Consider the following 21,079-nt stretch of genomic DNA (forward strand, 5'->3'; position numbering starts at 1 on the left):
TATGTTTAGCATGTTCAAATTTATATGTTCAACATATATGTTGAAATAATTTTAGCATGAAATAATTTTATGGTGAACTCTATTGATATCACCTAGATTTTATCATTAACTGTTTACACTCCTTGCTCTATCACATATCTGTTCATCCCTCTATCCATCTATTAATCTTCTTATTTTTGATATATTTTAATTGCAGACATCAGTATACTTCCCCCTAATACTTCAGCATGTGTGTCAATAACTAGAGTTCAATATTTATTTACAGTTTTTAAAAATGTAATATTTATGTACAATGAAATGTGCAAGGTGTCCATCCATCAGCAGGTGAATATATAAAGAAAATGTGGGGAGAGGAGCCAAGATGGCCGAATAGGAATAGCTCCGGTCTACAGCTCCCAGCGCGAGCGACGCAGAAGACGGGTGATTTCTGCATTTCCATCTGAGGTACCGTGTTCATATCACTAGGGAGTGCCAGACAGTGGGCGCAGGTCAGTGGGTGAGCGCACCGTGCGCCAGCCGAAGCAGGGGCGAGGCATTGCCTCACTCGGGAAGCGCAAGGGGTCAGGGAGTTCCCCTTCCAGGGGTGACAGACGGCACCTGGAAAATCGGGCCACTCCCACCCGAATACTGTGCTTTTCCGACGGGCTTAGGAAACGGTGCCCCAGGAGAGTATAGCCCGCACCTGGCTCAGAGGGTCCTACGCCCATGGAGTCTCGCTGATTGCTAGCACAGCGGTCTGAGATCAAACAGCAAGGCGGCAGCGAGGCTGGGGGAGGGGCGCCCGCCATTGCCCAGGCTCGCTTAGGTAAACAAAGCAGCCTGGAAGCTTGAACTGGGTGGAGCCCACCACAGCTCAAGGAGGCCTGCCTGCCTCTGTAGGCTCCACCTCTGGGGGCAGGGCACAGACAAAAAGACAGCAGTAACCTCTGCAGACTTAAATGTCCCTGTCTGACAGCTGTGAGGAGAGCAGTGGTTCTCCCAGCACGCAGCTGGAGATCTGAGAACGGGCTGACTGCCTCCTCAAGTGGGTCCCTGACCCCTGACCCCCGAGTAGCCTAACTGGGAGGCACCCCCCAGCAGGGGCAGACTGACACCTCACATGGCCGGCCAGGTACTCCAACAGACCTGCAGCTGAGGGTTCTGTCTGTTAGAAGGAAAACTAACAGAAAGGACATCCACACCAAAAACCCATCTGTACATCACCATCATCAAAGACCAAAAGTAATTAAAAAGTCAGGAAACAACAGGTGCTGGAGAGGATGTGGAGAAATAGGAACACTTTTACACTGTTGGTGGGACTGTAAACTAGTTCAACCCTTGTGGAAGTCAGTGTGGCGATTCCTCAGGGATCTAGAACTAGAAATTCCATTCGACCCAGCCATCCCATTACTGGGTATATACCCAAAGGACTATAAATCATGCTGCTATAAAGACACATGCACACGTATGTTTATTGCGGCATTATTCACAATAGCAAAGACTTGGAACCAACCCAAATGTCCAACAATGATAGACTGGATTAAGAAAATGTGGCACATATACACCATGGAATACTATGCAGCCATAAAAAATGATGAGTTCACGTCCTTTGTAGGGACATGGATGAAATTGGAAATCACCATTCTCAGTAAACTATCGCAAGAACAAAAAACCAAACACCGCATATTCTCACTCATAGGTGGGAATTGAACAATGAGAACACATGGACACAGGAAGGGGAACATCACACTCTGGGGACTGTTGTGGGGTGGGGGGAGGGGGGAGGGATAGCATTGGGAGATATACCTAATGCTAGATGACGAGTTGGTGGGTGCAGCGCACCAGCATGGCACATGTATACATATGTAACTTACCTGCACATTGCGCACATGTACCATAAAACCTAAAGTATAATAATAATAATAATAATAAAAGAAAAAAAAAAAAAAAAAAGACCAAAAGTAGATAAAACCACAAAGATGGGGAAAAAACAGAGCAGAAAAACTGGAAACTCTAAAAATCAGAGTACCTCTCCTCCTCCAAAGGAACGCAGTTCCTCACCAGCAACGGAACAAAGCTGGACGGAGAATGACTTTGACGAGCTGAGAGAAGAAGGCTTCAGACGATCAAATTACTCCAAGCTACGGGAGGATATTCAAACCAAAGGCAAAGAAGTTGAAAACTTTGAAAAAAATTTAGAAGAATGTATAACTAGAATAACCAATACAGAGAAGTGCTTAAAGGAACTGATGGAGCTGAAAACCAAGGCTCGAGAACTACGTGAAGAATGCAGAAGCCTCAGGAGCCAATGCGATCAAATGGAAGAAAGGGTATCAGCCCTGGAAGATGAAATGAATGAAATGAAGCGAGAAGGGAAGTTTAGAGAAAAAAGAATAAAAAGAAACGAGCAAAGCCTCCAAGAAATGTGGGACTATGTGAAAAGACCAAATCTACGTCTGATTGGTGTACCTGAAAGTGACGGGGAGAATGGAAACAAGTTGGAAAACACTCTGCAGGATATTATCCAGGAGAACTTCCCCAATCTAGCAAGGCAGGCCAACATTCAGATTCAGGAAATACAGAGAACGCCACAGAGATACTCCTCGAGAAGAGCAACTCCAAGACACATAATTGTCAGATTCACCAAAGTTGAAATGAAGGAAAAAATGTTAAGGGCAGCCAGAGAGAAAGGTCGGGTTACCATCAAAGGGAAACCCATCAGACTAACAGCGGATCTCTCGGCAGAAACCCTACAAGCCAGAAGAGAGTGGGGGCCAATATTCAACATTCTTAAAGAAAAGAATTTTCAACCCAGAATTTCATATCCTGCCAAACTAAGCTTCATAAGTGAAGGAGAAATAAAATACTTTACAGACAAGCAAATGCTGAGAGATTTTGTCACCACCAGGCCTGCCCTAAAAGAGCTCCTGAAGGAAGCGCTAAACATGGAAAGGCACAACTGGTACCAGCCACTGCAAAATCATACCGAAATGTAAAGAACATCAAGACTAGGAAGAGACTGCATCAACTAATGAGCAAAATATCCAGCTAACATCATAATGACAGGATCAAATTCACACATAACAATATTAACTTTAAATGTAAATGGACTAAATGCCTCAATTAAAAGACACAGACTGGCAAACTGGATAAAGACTCAAGACCCATTACTGTGCTGTATTCAGGAAACACATCTCACGTGCAGAGACACACATAGGCTCAAAATAAAAGGATGGAGGAAGATCTACCAAGCAAATGGAAAACAAAAAAAGGCAGGGGTTGCAATCCTAGTCTCTGATAAAACAGACTTTAAACCAACAAAGATCAAAAGAGACAAAGAAGGCCATTACATAATGGTAAAGGGATTAATTCAACAAGAAGAGCTAACTATCCTAAATATATATGCACCCAATACAGGAGCACCCAGATTCATAAAGCAAGTCCTGAGTGACCTACAAAGAGACTTAGACTCCCACACATTAATAATGGGAGACTTTAACACCCCACTGTCAACATTAGACAGATCAACGAGACAGAAAGTCAACAAGGATACCCAGGAATTGAACTCAGCTCTGCACCAAGCAGACCTAATAGACATCTACAGAACTCTCCACCCCAAATCAACAGAATATACATTTTTTTCAGCACCACACCACACCTATTCCAAAATTGACCATATACTTGGAAGTAAAGCTCTCCTCAATAAATGTAAACGAACAGAAATTGTAACAAACTGTCTCTCAGATCACAGTGCAATCAAGCTAGAACTCACGATTAAGAATCTCACTCAAAACCGCTCAACTACGTGGAAACTGAACAACCTGCTCCTGAATGACTACTGGGTACATAACGAAATGAAGGCAGAAATAAAGATGTTCTTTGAAACCAACGTGAACCAAGACACAACATACCAGAATCTCTGGGATGCATTCAAAGCAGTGTGTAGAGGGAAATTTATAGCACTAAATGCCCACAAGAGAAAGCAGGAAAGATCCAAAATTGACACCCTAACATCACAATTAAAAGAACTAGAAAAGCAAGAGCAAACACATTCAAAAGCTAGCAGAAGGCAAGAAATAACTAAAATCAGAGCAGAACTGAAGGAAATAGAGACACAAAAAACCCTTCAAAAAATAAATGAATCCAGGAGCTGGTTTTTTGAAAGGATCAACAAAATTGATAGACCGCTAGCAAGATTAATAAAGAAAAAAAGAGAGAAGAATCAAATAGATGCAATAAAAAATGATAAAGAGGATATCACCACCGATCCCACAGAAATACAAACTACCATCAGAGAATATTACAAACACCTCTATGCAAATAAACTAGAAAATCTAGAAGAAATGGATAAATTCCTCAACACATACACCCTCCCAAGACTAAACCAGGAAGAAGTTGAATCTCTGAATAGACCAATAACAGGAGCTGAAATTGTGGCAATAATCAATAGCTTACCAACCAAAAAAAGTCCAGGACCAGATGGGTTCACAGCCAAGTTCTACCAGAGGTACAAGGAGGAGCTGGTACCATTCCTTCTGAAACTATTCCAATCAATAGAAAAAGAGGGAATCCTCCCTAACTCATTTTATGAGGCCAGCATCATCCTGATACCAAAGCCGGGCAGAGACACAACAAAAAAAGAGAATTTTAGACCAATATCCTTGATGAACATTGATGCAAAAATCCTCAATAAAATACTGGCAAACAGAATCCAGCAGCACATCAAAAAGCTTATCCACCATGATCAAGTGGGCTTCATCCCTGGGATGCAAGGCTGGTTCAATATACGCAAATCAATAAATGTAATCCAGCATATAAACAGAACGAAAGACAAAAACCACATGATTATCTCAATAGATGCAGAAAAGGCCTTTGACAAAATTCAACAACCCTTCATGCTAAAAACTCTCAATAAATTAGGAATTGATGGGACGTATCTCAAAATAATAAGAGCTATCTATGACAAACCCACAGCCAATATCATACTGAATGGGCAAAAACTGGAAGCATTCCCTTTGAAAACTGGCACAAGACAGGGATGCCCTCTCTCGCCACTTCTATTCAACATAGTGTTGGAAGTTCTGGCCAGGGCAATTAGGCAGGAGAAGGAAATCAAGGGTATTCAATTAGGAAAAGAGGAAGTCAAACTGTCCCTGTTTGCAGATGACATGATAGTATATCTAGAAAACCCCATTGTCTCAGCCCCAAATCTCCTTAAGCTGATAAGCAACTTCAGCAAAGTCTCAGGATACAAAATCAACGTGCAAAAATCACAAGCATTCTTATACATCAATAACAGACAAACAGAGAGCCAAATCATGAGTGAACTCCCATTCACAATTGCTTCAAAGAGAATAAAATACCTAGGAATCCAACTTACAAGGGATGTGAAAGACCTCTTCAAGGAGAACTACAAACCACTGCTCAAGGAAATAAAAGAGGATACAAACAAATGGAAGAACATTCCATGCTCATGGGTAGGAAGAATCAATATCATGAAAATGGCCATACTGCCCAAGGTAATTTACAGATTCAATGCCATCCCCATCAAGCTACCAATGACTTTCTTCACAGAATTGGAAAAAACTACTTTAAAGTTCATATGGAACCAAAAAAGAGCCCGCATCGCCAAGTCAATCCTAAGCCAAAAGAACAAAGCTGGAGGCATCACGCTACCTGACTTCAAACTATACTACAAGGCTACAGTAACCAAAACAGCATGGTACTGGTACCAAAACAGAGATATAGATCAATGGAACAGAACAGAGCCGTCAGAAATAATGCCACATATCTACAAGTATCTGATCTTTGACAAACCTGACAAAAACAAGAAATGGGGAAAGGATTCCCTATTTAATAAATGGTGCTGGGAAAACTGGCTAGCCATATGTAGAAAGCTGAAACTGGATCCCTTCCTTACACCTTATACAAAAATCAATTCAAGATGGATTAAAGACTTAAATGTTAGACCTAAAACCATAAAAACCCTAGAAGAAAACCTAGGCATTACCATTCAGGACATAGGCATGGGCAAGGACTTCATGTCTAAAACACCAAAAGCAATGGCAACAAAAGCCAAAATTGACCAATGGGATCTAATTAAACTCAAGAGCTTCTGCACAGCAAAAGAAACTACCATCAGAGTGAACAGGCAACCTACAAAATGGGAGAAAATTTTCGCAACCTACTCATCTGACAAAGGGCTAATATCCAGAATCTACAATGAACTCCAACAAATTTACAAGAAAAAACCAAACAACCCCATCAAAAAGTGGGCAAAGGACCTGAACAGACACTTCTCAAAAGAAGACATTTATGCAGCCAAAAAACACATGAAAAAATGCTCACCATCACTGGCCATCAGAGAAATGCAAATCAAAACCACAGTGAGATACCATCTCACACCAGTTAGAATGGCAATCATTAAAAAGTCAGGCAACAACAGGTGCTGGAGAGGATGTGGAGAAATAGGAACACTTTTACACTGTTGGTGGGACTGTGAACTAGTTCAACCATTGTGGAAGCCAGTGTGGCGATTCCTCAGGGATCTAGAACTAGAAATTCCATTCGACCCAGCCATCCCATTACTGGGTATATACCCAAAGGACTATAAATCGTGCTGCTATAAAGACACATGCACACGTATGTTTATTGCGGCATTATTCACAATAGCAAAGACTTGGAACCAACCCAAATGTCCAACAATGATAGACTGGATTAAGAAAATGTGGCACATATACACCATGGAATACTATGCAGCCATAAAAAATGATGAGTTCACGTCCTTTGTAGGGACATGGATGAAATTGGAAATCATCATTCTCAGTAAACTATCGCAAGAACAAAAAACCAAACACCGCATATTCTCACTCATAGGTGGGAATTGAACAATGAGAACACATGGACACAGGAAGGGGAACATCACAATCTGGGGACTGTTGTGGGGTGGGGGGAGGGGGGAGGGATAGCATTGGGAGATATACCTAATGCTAGATGACAAGTTGGTGGGTGCAGCGCACCAGCATGGCACATGTATACATACGTAACTTACCTGCACATTGCGCACATGTACCATAAAACCTAAAGTATAATAATAATAATAACAATAAAAGAAAAAAAATTTAAAAAAAAAAGAAAATGTGGTATATATACACAATAGGATATTATTCAGCCATAAACATGAATAAAATATAGTCATTTGCAACAACATGAATACAAGTGGAGCCATGTTGGCCAGGCTGGTCTCAAACTCTTGATCTCAGGTGATCCACCTGCCTCAGCCTCCCAAAGTGCTGAGATTACAGGCATGAGCCACTGTGCCCAGCCTTAATTGCCTTTTATTTATGAAAATACCACAAGTTTAAAATCCATTATTTTATTCATTGGGCATTTTCCTACTTGGGGCTACTACGAAAAGAGCTGTTATGACCATTTCCAATTAAGTCTTATGGGCTATATGTTTTCATTTCTCTTGGGTAAATGCTTAGCAGTGCAATTGCTACGTCATAGAACAGGTGTATATTTAAGTCTCATAATGCCAGACCACTTTCCAAAATGGTTGCACCACTTAAAATTTCCTCTAACAAAGTGTATGAAAGTTCCTATTTCCTCACAACCTGATCAGTGTTTGGTTTTGTCAGTTCTTTAAATATTTGAGATTCTGGTGATTATGTAGTGAGACATCATTGTAGTTTTAATTTGTATTTCCCTGTTGACTAATGATACTGAGCACTTTTTCATGTGCTCATGGCTATTCATGTAGCTTCACTTTTATGAAGCATCTTTTCAAACCTTTTGTCTATTTTTCAGTTCAATTTTTGTGTGTGTGTGAGTTCTGGTATTTCTTTATATTTTAGATCAATGCTGTCCAGTAGAATTTCCTACACTTGTTCAAAATGTTCATTGTAAAATGTGTCTAGTGTAAATTAGAAAAAAACTGTATTTAATTTTCATCAATTTACATTGATATAGATAGCTACATTGGCTGATGACTACCATATCAAATAGTGTAGTTCTAGATATGAGTCCTTTTTGGATACATGTTTGGTGAATATTTTCTCCCAATCTGTGGCTTGGCTATTCATTTTCTTTTTTTAAAAAAATTAAAAACAAAATTTTTAAGTTTATGGAAGTATGATAGTTGTGTATATTTATGGGGTACATGTGAGATTTTGATATAAGCATATAATATGTAATGATCAAATCAGGGTAACTGGGATAACCATCACCTCAACCATTTATTGTTTTTTCTTGGGTTAGGAAGATCCCAATCCCACTCTTCTATTTATTTTTAAATATACAATGAATTATTGTTAACTGTAGTCACCCTATGTTGCTACTGAACACTAGAGATTATTCCTTCTATCTAACTGATTTTTGTACCTATTAACCAACTTGTGTTTATTGCCCTTCCACACTGCCCTTCCCAGCCTCTGATAACCATTAGTGTATTCTCTATCTTCATGAGATCAAGTTTTTCATGGTGTGAGAACACATGATATTTGTCTTTCTATGCCTGGCTTATTTCACTTAACGTAATATCCTCCAGTTCTATTCATGTTGTTTCAAATGACAAGATTTCATTCTTTTTTATGACTGAATAATATCCTATTGTGTATATATACCACATTTTCTTTATCCATTCATCTGTTGATGGATGGACACTTAGGTTGATTCCATTTTTGGCTATTGTGAATAGTGCTGCAATAAACATGAGAGTGCAGATATCTCTTTGATATGTTGACTTTCTTTTTGGTTATATACCCAGCAGTGGAATTGCTGGATCAGATGGTGTTTCTAGTTTTTGTTTTGTTTTGTTTTGTTTTGTTTGTTTTTTTTTGAGACAGTCTCCCTCTGTTGCCCAGGCTAGAGTGCAGTGGCACGATCTTGGCTCACTGCAACCTCTGCCTCTCAGGTTCAAGCAAGTCTCCTGCCTCAGCCTCCCAAGTAGCTGGAACTACAGGCACCTGCCACTATGCTCAGCTAATTTTTGTATTTTTAGTAGAGACGGGCTTTCACCATTTTGCCCAGGCTGGTCTTGAACTCCTAACCTTGTGATCTGCCCACCTCGGCCTCCCGAAGTGCTGGGATTACAGGCATGAGCCACCGCACACGTTCAGTTTTAGTTTTTTGAAAAGCTCCATACTATTTTCCATAGTGGCTGTACTAATTTATATTCCCACCAACAGTGTAGAAGGGTTCCCCTTTCTCCACATCCTCACCAGCATCTGTTATTGCTTGTCTTTTTGACAAAAGCCATTTTAACTGGGGTGAGATGATATCTCATTATGGTTTTGATTTGATCTGATAATTAGTGATGTTGAACATTAAAAAAAACCTGAATACCTGTGTATATTTGTTATTTGTACATCTTCTTTTGAGAAATGTCTATTCAGATCTTTTTCTCACTTAAAAATCAGACTTTTTTTTTGTTGCCTTTTTTTTTTTTTTTTTTTGCTATTGAGGTGTTTGAGCTCCTTATGTATTCCGGTTATTAATCCCTTGTCAGATGGGTAGTTTTCAAATATTTTCTCCCATTCTGTGTGTTGTCTCTTCACTTTGATTGTTTCCTTAGCTGTATAGAAGCTTTTTAGCTTGATATGCTCTCATTTGCCCACTTTTGCTTTGGTTGCCCATGCTTTCAAGTTCTTACTCAAGAAATCTTTGCCTGAACCAATGTCCTGGAGCATCTCCTCAATGTTTTCTTCTAGTAGTTTCAAGTTTCAGCTCATAGATTTAAGTTTTTATTTTGATTTGACTTTTGTGTATGGTGAGAGATAGGGGTCTAGTTTCATTCTTTCTCACATGGACATCTAGTTTCCCCAGCACCATTTATTGAAGAGACTGTTCTTTTCCTAATGTATGTTCTTGGTCCCTTTATTGAAAATGTGTTGACTGTAAATGCATGAATTTATTTCTGGGTTCTCTATTCTGTTCCATTGGTGTATGTGTCTGTTTTTATGCCAGTACCAAGTTGTTTTGGTTACTATAGCTTTGTAGTATGATTTGAAGTCAGGTAGCTTTGTAATATAATTTGATGCCTCTATCTTTGTTCTGTTTGCTTATGATTGCTTTGGCTATTCTGGTTCCTTTGTGGTTGCATATACATTTTAGGATTGTTTTTTTCTATTTCTGTGAAGAATGTTATTGGTATTTTGATAGGGTTTGCATTGAATCTGTAGATTGCTTTGGGTAGTATGGACATTTTAACAATATTGATTTTTCCAATCCATGAACATGGAATATCTTTTTGCTTTATTTTTTTCATCAATGTTTTACAGTTTTCATTTTAGAGATCTGTATTAGTTCATTCTCACACTGCTATAAATAAATATCTGAGACTAGGTAATTTATAAAGAAAAGAGGTTTAATTGGCTCATGGTTCTGCAGGCTGTATAGGAAGTGTGGCTGGGGAGGCCACAGGAAACTTACAATCATTGTGGAAAGTTATCATTGTGGAAAGTGAAGGGGAAGTAGACACATCTTCACATGGCCAAAGCAGGAGGAAGACTGAGATGGGGGAGATGCCACACACTTTTAAAAAACCAGATTTCATAAGAACTCTATCAGTAGAACAGCACCAAAGGAGGAAATCTGCCTCCATGATCCAATCACCTCCCATCAGGCCCCACCTCCAACATTGGGGATTATAACTCAACATGAGATTTGGGTGGATACACAAATCCAAACCATATCAACTTCTTCGCCTTCTCCTTCTTCCTCTTCTTCTTCTCCTCTTCTCCTCCTTCTCCTCCTTCTCTTCCTCCTGCTCCTCCTGCTCCTCCTCTTCGTCCTCCTCCTCCTTCTCCTTCTTCTCCCTCTTTCTTTTTTTTGATGGTCTCACTTCCATTGCCCAGGCTGGCGCACAGGGGTGCAATCTTGGCTCACTGTAGCCTCAACTTCCCGGACTCAGGTGATCTTCCCACCTCAACCTCTCGAGTAGCTGGGACTACAGGTGCATACCACTATGCCTGGCTAATTTTTTGTATTTCAGTAGAGGGGATTTTGCCGTGTTGCCCAGGCTGGTCTCAAACTCCTGGGCTCAAGTGATCCACCTGCCTCACCCTTAAAAAGTGTGAGCTATTGTGCCCAGCTGAGATCTTTCACTTATTTGGTTAAGTTTATTCCTAGGTTAAGTTTATTTTATTTAGGTTAAGTTTATTTGGTTAAGTTTATTTTATTTGTGGCTATTGCAAATTGGCTATTCATTTTCTTAATGGGATCTTTTGATGTGCAGAAGTTTTAAATTTTGATCACGCCTAACTTGTACATGTTTTAAAATGGCTTTTGCATTCTGTGACACATCTAAGCAACTTTTGATCACTCCTAAGTCAGGAGTAAATGCTCTCATTTTGCCCTTTCTCAAGAAATTTTAGAATCGGCTCATTAATTGCTGGGATTATGATTGGGGTTTTGTTGATCTATAGATAGCATGAAAGTAACATTGACTTTGATATTTTTAATTTGAGATTTTCAGGAATGGATGTCTATGTTGGTCGATGTATTTTAATACTTTGGCGAAAGGAAAACAGGGTCTGATCAGCCTTCTGTGTTTTAGGCAGAAGAGAGCCTATAATAGTCTACAAAATACTTCTATTTTGTGTTGTTTACTCGGAAGGACTTTGGACAACAATTTCTTTGACTGAAACTGGGGTCAGAGTTGCAGACTCCCTGGAACATGAAAAGTCAATAATCTAGTTCCCAAAAGGTGGACAAGAAACTATTCCCAAGATGAACAAATGATGAGAATAGAGGTAAGGTGAAAATGATGGTAAAGGTGAAAAATCCATTTATAACGCTTCAATTTGTGTTCTTTAAGGAAGAAAATATACCTTGTGCTTTTTCTGGTCTGCAGGATCTCTAAACTATTTGCCTTTATTTCCTCAAAAGTATTTTAGGAACGGTGAAGTTACACAACTTTGTTCTCTTCAGTTCTTATTTTAATTCAATATGAGCTTGGAAGAAGAATCTATGGATTATTTCATTTAATCCCTTCATGGTGTATGAAGTAAATCGATTTAGAGTTAAATGATTTGTCTGAGGCCATGCAGCTAGTTAGTAGCAGAGTTCTGACAACATCCCAGGCTTTTCTATCTCTCTACTCCACTGATATTTCCAGTATGCATTGCTTTTATAATAGCTAAGAACTCACTAACTCCTGACCCCCTCAATGTACCTGGTGCTGTGCTACATATAGGTGATATAAATTATCATTATAATATACTTTTGTTCCTCAAATACCACATAGCTCTATGTAATAGAAGACATATGAAAATAGTAAAAGGGGCTGGGTGTGGTGGCTCACACCTGTAGTCCCAGCACTTTGGGAGGCCGAGGCAGGCAGATCACCTGAGGTCAGGAGTTTGAGACCAGCCTGGACAACATGGTGAAACCCCATCTCTACTAAAAATACAAAAATTAGCTGGTGTGGTGGCAGGCACCTGTAATCCCAGCTACTCCAGAGGCTGAAGCAGGACAATCGCTTGAGCCGGGGAGGCAGACGTTGCAGTGAGCTGATATCGTGCCACTGCACTCCAGCAGGGGTGACAGAGCAAGACTCTGTCTCAAAAAAAAAAAAAAAAAAAAAAAAAAAAAAAGATTGTATAAGAGAGACTTGACATAGGCTAGCATTGCTAACTTAAATTTATAAAATGAAAGCAATCAAACTGCACCTTAAATTCATGTTCTATTAAATAAAATGTTAACTGTTAAGGAAGGTGAAGTTTAATGCTTGATGAAATTATCAGAGAAGTCTTTATAGAAAAAGAAAAATTTGAGACAGAATTTCAAGGAATGATGGAATTAGGAAGAGTAGAGGGATTATAAACTATTATAATTGGGACAAAACATATATGTTAATAAAAACTTGAATACCTTATAAATTAAAATGCAATTTCAATGCAGTTCAAAACAAGGACATTACATATGTTTATGGGCTTCTGAAATAAATTACTTTTAACTAAAACTAATGAAACTCAGATTTATATGAGAAGCTTAGAGGTAAATTAAGTCGTGAAGTAGGCATTCAGATTTCTTTCTGCAGAAGTAGTGTTATTTCCCCCAGGCGCCTCTCTTATGGTAGCTCGTCCTAATGGAATACTGTTTTGTCAGTAGCATGCAGTAGTCCTGTATAGGTAATAAGAGACCTCCAGCTCCATATTGCTTTCAGCAATTTGCCCTAAAACAAATAATATAAACTCTTTGATTCCTCATTTCCATATGCAGTAATAGGACTAATAATAACTGCCCTGCCAATCTCATGGCAGTTGTGAAAATGAATATATACAATTTTTATTTATCAATTATATTACACCTTAATAAAGCTGGAGAAAATGAGAAATGTACAGATTATGGTTCAATGAAGATTCTATGAAGATTTTTTAGGAACAAAATCTGCAGTGTTGTCTGCAGTATTGACTTGGTTGTCTCCAAAGATTATAATAGCATTAATCATATTTTTCCTTGGGTTTAGATAACTATATGGTATGTGTGCAGTATGATTAATTGAATGCTTCATATGTACTGAATCTTTTTTCATGAACTAGGCTGATTTACAATGTGCAGTTAGCAGTTATTTAGGGTGTCACTGGAAAATTCTTGTTTGTATTACTTTTTGTTTATACATTATGTACAAAAAATTGCCTTCTTCATACTTGTATCCATATTACTTACATAATTGAAGAATGATGATAAACTGCTAATGTAGACAGAGAATGGAGATGAAAATGATTTCTTATATAACCACTGAAGAGAAGACTGGTCATGGAGAGAAGAGCAGAATAAGAATTATAACCATGTTTAATTTTTCTTTTTTTTAAAATTTTGTTATTATTATACTTTAAGTTTTAGGGTACATGTGCACAATGTGCAGGTTTGTTACATATGTACACATGTGCCATGTTGGTGTGCTGCACCCATTAACTGGTCATTTAGCATTACATATATCTCCTAATGCTATCCCTCCCCGCTCCTCCCACCCCACAACAGTCCCCGGTGTGTGATGTTCCCCTTCCTGTGTCCATGTGTTCTCATTGTTCAATTCCCACCTATGAGTGAGAACATGTTGTGTTTGGTTTTTTGTCCTTGCGATAGTTTGCTGAGAATGATGGTTTCCAGCTTCATCCATGTCCCTACAAAGGACATGAACTCATCATTATTTATGGCTGCGTAGTATTCCTTGGTGTATATGTGCCAATCATGTTTAATTTTTCTTTCACTTGGAAATGACTTGAGTGGGTTCAACCATTACTAAGAAAAATAGAATTTGATTTGTGAAACAAAGAGATTCTTCAATTCACTGAAAGCAGATTGAAGAATCTCTTTGTTTCACAAATGTCTCTATTCTCTAGTATCTAATATTAAAATATTATTTTATGGGGGTTGGCAATTAATATTATAAAATGAATGAATTATTAACAGTTAATAATATTTAATAACTCTCAACAAAGATTCAAAATACACAAAGGTTTTAATTTTGTAACAAAATGTGCAATTTTTTCCACAAATGGCAAAAAAGAATTGCTCACAAGAAACTATACCTTGACTGTAGACACTTATTAAAATCTAGGTTATTGAGTATTAGTTATCTATTGCTGCATAAAAATTGCACAAACTTGGTGGTTTAAGACAATATGCATTTATTATCACACGGTATCTGTGGGTCAGGAATCTAGGCACAACTTGAGTCCTTTGCTTCATGATCTCTCACAAGACTACGTGGAAGAATCTGCTTGCAATCTCACATGGTTGCTGGCAGAATTCAGTTTCTTGCAGGCTGTTGGACTGAGGGCATCAGCTCTCTGTTCGCTATTGGCTGTTCTTTGCCACATGGGCTTTTCCACAGGGCATTTCACAACATGATAGCTCGCTTTATCAGAGCCAGTTGAGGGTCTCCTAGCAAGACAGATATACCATGTTATGTAATATAATCATAGAAATGATATCTATCAGTTTTGTTGTATTTTATTGATTAGAAGCAAGTTCTAGGTCCTGCTCACTCTCGGGAGGGACTTACACAAGGTGAGAATACCAAGAGATGAGGATCACTGGGGGCCATCTTAGAGTCTGTTGAAAAAGAATGGATTAATTTGACATATGGCAGAGTGAAAAGAGAGGGTAAACTCAGATGCTCATTAACAATTCATATCTAACTAATTCTATAATCCAGAAGCAATTGGTGGGAATGGCTTAATAGAATTTCCAGTTAGCTATATAGTATCACAAACTAATAAGCCCAAGGTACTAAGTACATTATTTTCTTCTTCTATGATTCTGCTCTGTCTCCAATGCTGTCAGCTATGAAATGAGAAAGCCTCCCATCAGACCCTGGAAAAGATGTAAAGAGCTGTATTTCAGAAAAATATTCGAGAAAAATACAAATCTTAAAAAAATTTTTTTCAGTAGTGCATTTCATCAGCAAATGCTATCAATTTTGTTATACTGGTAACAGGTATCTATGGAAAATGAAATTCTCAACAGCACATTGCCAGCATGTTCCCCCACAAAAACAGCCATGGTTAAACAAAATAGAAATTCTTGCACATGATTAGAAATTTGCAAAAGAGATTAAATGTGGCATTGATATAGTAAAGCCTTTGATTAACTAACAAAACTTTATCAGGTATCTAAAAGAGCTGTTCGAATTTCTAACCAGGTCAGAACACTAGCTATTACACTCCTTAAAACAATTATGCTCCAAATTAACATCTTATATGCAAAAACACTTTGTCTGTTTTGAAGACTAACAAAGACTGGAAAAGCATGAGAAAGATGAGTAGTTATCACTTCAATAGTGTTTGGATTATTGAGTTATGGTTAATTGACAGTCTTTAATAGGATTTACAAAGCTAGTATCATAGATGGTCAGGGAAATCCTCTTTCCAAACATTATATAGTTAAGTCACAGAAGATGCTGTGGAAAATAGACCCAAATAGTGCCTATAAGTATAGTTGGTATGAATTGGAGCACTACAAGCAGTGACAGAGCTGTGTGAAAGACAGAAGACAAACATCACACTTTTAAGTTTGCCAGTCTACCCTGGAATAAATTGATGTTACAATCCTTGATGTTTGTATTTCTGCTCTATTGCTCTAAATGAGAATATAGGATGTATTTTGAGAGATTACAGTAAGTTATAGGAGTTCCTCACTCATATAAATGGATTGAACAGGGCCAGGCACGGTGGCTCATGCCTGTAATCCTGGCATTTTGGGAGGATGAGGTGGGAGGATTGCCTGAGCTCAGGAGTTCAAGACCAGCCTAGGAAACATGGGAAGACCCTGTCTCTATGAATGAATGAATGAATGAATGAATGAATAAATAAATAAATCGATTTAATGAATTCTGGACCTGCTGTATTTATCACATATCATGTATAATACCTTTATGTATGGTTAATAAATTCTAAATAGAAACGGTTAATAAATGAATCAACAAGATTGGGTACCAGAACACCAAGTAGGTAAGATATTATCCATCCACACGATTATAGAGAACATCCTCACATTTTGGTAGCAGCATAAAACAGACAAACATCTACATTATCTCATTTTCCCTGAAGAAAATAGAACTTCACATGAGCTGAAATGAATGCTTAGTATCATGATGGGTCTCTGTCATTGTCCTTGGTATGTCCTCTAAAGTAAAAACAGGAAAATCCTCTTCTGAATACCTAATGAAGTAAGGTTTCAGCAAAGTCTTGTAGAAACTTATGTTCTCTAGTCTCTAAGAATTGAAAGGTGGGAGGGGCTTGGCTAAAGGAATACTCGTTTGGTACTGGAGAAAATGAAAAAGCAAAAACATGGGAATTCTGGGGTTCTGTGTGTCACAAATATTTGTCTTTGGTGACAAATTTTTTTTCCAAATTCTGATTGTGTGGCTCCTATTTCAGGATGGGCTCTTCGAAGCTTTAAACATTAATCAGAGACTATATTCAGGTATAAAGCAAGCCTGTGACCTTTGTCCAAGGATTCAGTTCAGTCTTGCGAATCAGAAATTCAAATGTCAAATCATTCATGATTTATTCAGCTTTGGATATGGGCATTTAGAAACACATCCTGTCAAAGTATAGAGGTGTATTTTTAGTCATTTGAGGCATATTCTCTGAAGTCTATCCCATCTACAAAGATACATACATTTCCTTTATGTAATTTTAAATTATAAGAATGGGGAACTTCTTTGACAGGACTAGTTCATGTGAGTTAAGATGCTGAAAGGCCAGCAAAGTCTTTGATATGGGAAAGGCCATGAATTTCTCGATCACATTTCATATTGAGAGAGTGGCTCATTGTGGGAGCTATTCACTTAAACAGATTTATTCTATATTTTAATGTGCAAATTAGTATTCAATGTAGCTAAGAGACAGTTTGATGCTTGGAGCCATGAACAGGGAGGTTTGAAAACAAATCACAGCGTGAGGCAAAGTAGGGTCAATTAAGGGGGTTGCCATTTAGACAAGTCCCATAGATGGGATAAGGTTTTCTTTTTGGTGAGCCTTTGGACAGGATGAGAAGGTCAGTTGTGGACAGTAACCCCAAACTAAAGGAACTGAAATAAGTTTCTGAGCTTTATTCAGTATATTCAACAGAGACAGAAACTGTCTGAGATACCCTATTCTTCCTTAGTGAGTTGAGCAAGGGAGGCCTATGGAAAGGGAATGAGATAGACTTCTTATCTGTGAGGGAATCTGAAATTTCAGTGAGTCCTTAGTCACCTAAGAAGGGTTGTCTTTTGGGAGGAATGAGGGGCAACCTAACAGGTATAAATCCTTCCTTTTTAGAAAACAATACAAGGTATTACTCTACACATAATTAGGAGATATTCAAAAGAATCTTGTTTATTTTGATCAGTATTTATTTATTTATAAATTTCTGTCAGGGTGGGGGAAAATCTTGTTCAATACAGATTCCACCAGGATTGTAGCTAAGTCACAGACAGCCTATGCAGTGTCCAAATAGCCACATGCCGAGGTGAATTTCATCCTCAAGGTATTTATCTATGCATACCAGCATCCATGGAGATGCTAATACCTAACCATGCAGATTGTTGCCAAGTGTTCCCTAATTCTTGACCTTAAGGACTCTTTAGGATCAGCATTCTCTTAGCCACTTTGTGGCTCATTCAGGTCTATCTATCTGCCTAAACATAACACTCAACCATTCTTATTCTGTGGTTCTGCCACTGCACCGAGCTCCACCTGGTAACGGGGACATTGATTCTGTTGTTTTCACATCCCCCAAGCTGATTTGGGGTTCTGTTGTCCCCCCTCCCCACTAGAGATTAATCTTGGGTGAACAGGAGAGAGGTAGTCTCAGAGTATGGGAGTCCTTCTTATTCCCAAATAACAGAAATCCTAGCCAACAGTGGCTTAAATATCTCATACAACCAGAGGTCTGGAAATGCAGACCAGGACTGGTATAGCAGCTTAGTTATACTGCCAAGAATTCATCCTCTTGCCATATTTCCTCTGTCTTCCTCAGCTTTTGGCTTCTGTTATTGTGGTTGTCATTATTGTGCTTTTCATGTTCACAAGATGACTGCCACATCTCCATGTCACATCCACGGTCAAGGTGGGAAAAAGGAGTTAGCACCAACTACGTTCTACTCAATCAGAAAAGCAAGAGCTTTCTCAGAAACTTCCCAGAAAAATTTCCTTTTACCTCATTGGGTTAGCCAATTACAAATGACTGGTACAAGAACCCATGGATATTTAAGTTCTCAGTTTTCTTCAGATTCTCTTCATCCCTCATAATCCCAGGAAACTTGATATAGTCTGTCTAGGACAGATACTAACTTGGCTCATTGACTACCCACTTCCAGTCACATTCTCCATTGCTTTCCTCTACTCTATAGGTTAGAGAGCTCTAAATGCTCAATTTCTCAGTTTCTCTTGGGTCTAAGGATGGTCATGTGACCCAGTTCTAGCCAATCGGATGTGTGTGTGTGTGTGTGTGTGTGTGTGTGTGTGTGTGTGTGTGTGTGTCTTCCTTTCCTGAATAAAAAAGGCAAAGGCTCACTAGGAAATGCTCTTTGTCATTCCCTTCTCTTCCTATATGGAACATAGCTTTGATGCCTGAAGGTACAACAAACATCTCATGACTATGAAGGGATGAAAATGGATACCAAGGATACCAAGATGATGGAACAAAAAGAATTGATTTGGAACATGACGGCACTATGGATTCATTGTATTGGACCTCTGTGATATAATTCTGAACTTTTCATATAAGACTAATATACCCCTACTTGTTTAAGACAACTGTAGAGTTTTCTGCTACTTGCAGCCAAATGTAATCCTAACTAATATAGGCAAGAAATCATGTTTTTATATCACTATGTAGGTCTTCCAATCTATAGTCTTTGCCAGAACTGTCTCCATTCTTCTAAAAGGTCCCAACTTCCAAAATTCAAAACCAAGAAAACAACCTCTTTTCTCTGACATTTTTATTGGGTCAGACATTTTGCTGTGTCAGAAAATGATTCCATATAATTTGTCCAAATGGGGAAGGGCTATGTGAGATACAAGGAACTATAGGGAGAAAATTCTTGACAGATATTTAAAAATATATCTCAGCATAGTTACAAATACACAGAAACCCATCCAAATTAGACTAAGACAGTAAATTTATTGGGTGGATGTAAGTATATCTTATGGACTTAAGGATAGGAAGTCCGGTTGAACCTCATTATGAACTGGAACCAGGAACTGAAAAGTTATGAACCAGTGCAGCTCTTCTCCCTTTCCTCTATGGTAACATGGTCTCTTATGATCTACTTTCTTCTTCTCTCTTGCATTGGCTTTATCTGTTTCTGTGTGCACATAGTAGAAAATAGTAATTTCAACCGCATTAGCTCAAAGACAAACTAAGATTGACTAACATCTGTTACTTTTATTTTCCAAACTCTCTGGAGAATTAATCTGATTGGTCCATTTTTTGGTTGTACATCAGTCTTTAGTCCAGTTAGTGACCTTGGGAATGGGATCAAATGACTTAGCAATTCTTAGGACCAAAGGAGAATACCCTTTTGAAAAGAGGCCATGGATATGTATATGTGTGTCAGTGTTTTTTGGAGAGGAAACATCTCTACTACTCTCCTAAAATTTTAATCTGGGGAAAGGTAAACCAAAGTAATGATACAGACTTCTACAAACATTATTCTCACTTGTTTCTCCTCTTATGTTTTCTCTCAGGGAATTCATCTAGTTGCTCATGTCATAAACCTCTACACAACCAATAATTACCACAATAGCTAACAATTACTAACTATGTGACAGGTGTTCTACATGCATTATCTTAAGTTCAACCTCACAACAACCACACAAGTAGGTATTAACTATTTTATTGATAACAAAGTGAAATTTAGAGATGTTAAGTCAAGCCTTCAAGAGAGAGACCTCATGTCTCCTTGTCTCTGATCTTGCCCCACTGATCCATTTCTTTTTTAACCCAGTAATCATAGTGTTATTTCTAAAACACAAATCTGATGTTACTTTCCTGCTTAAAATCCTTCTATATTTCCCTTAGGATAAAGTCCAAATTTCTTTACAGGATATATACAGCCTTTCTTGATTTAGGCAACCTCCATCTAACCAACCTTCATCCATCCTCATCTCTTTCAGTCACTCTGTCCTAAGCTGCACAGATCATTTACAGTTCTTAACAATCCAGAAAAGAAATGTATTTTCTACTCCTCTTGTGTTCTCTCTTCTTTTCTCTCTTCTTTCATCTTTCTTCCTCCTACTCTCTTCTTCTTCTTTCTTCTCCTTTTAATTTCCTCTTCCTCCTTCCTCCTTCCTTCTTTCTTCTTCTTCTGACAAGGTGTCACTCTGCTGCCCATGCTGGAGTGCAGCGGTGCAATCATAGCTCACTGCATCCTTGAACTCTTGGCTCAAGCAATCCTCTTGCTTCAGCCTCCCAAAGTGTTGGAATTACAGGCGTGAGCCACCATGCCTAGACTTAGCAGTCCATTTCTAACCTCTTTACAACAATCTCCTTGCCATTCTCCCAGCTAACTTCTACACATTATTCAGATTCAGGATTCAGCTTAGATATTACCTTATTTAGAAGCTTCCCCTGATTGAATTGAGTGCCCTTTCTTTGT

At 38.5% G+C, this 21,079-nt stretch overlaps 1 protein-coding gene across 2 annotated transcripts in view; it reads left to right on the top strand.

Annotated features, from left to right (window-relative positions):
• The first annotated feature begins 349 nt into the window (after positions 1 to 349).
• Positions 350 to 21,079, top strand: part of NUBPL (NUBP iron-sulfur cluster assembly factor, mitochondrial) — a 331,583-nt gene continuing 310,853 nt past the window's right edge. Inside the window, exons 1-2 of one of the 2 annotated variants that reach the window (XM_063651518.1) lie at positions 374 to 444; positions 11,597 to 11,732. In XM_063651518.1, coding sequence (XP_063507588.1) covers positions 11,718 to 11,732 — 15 coding nt within the window. In that variant the 5' untranslated portion in view covers positions 374 to 444; positions 11,597 to 11,717. Of the gene's footprint in view, positions 445 to 11,596; positions 11,733 to 21,079 lie in introns of both variants that reach the window. The other variant, XM_063651519.1, reaches the window with a different exon arrangement.

The sequence above is a fragment of the Pongo pygmaeus genome, chromosome 15 (assembly GCF_028885625.2).
Source record: "Pongo pygmaeus isolate AG05252 chromosome 15, NHGRI_mPonPyg2-v2.0_pri, whole genome shotgun sequence".
Classification (NCBI taxonomy): Eukaryota; Metazoa; Chordata; class Mammalia; order Primates; family Hominidae; genus Pongo; species Pongo pygmaeus.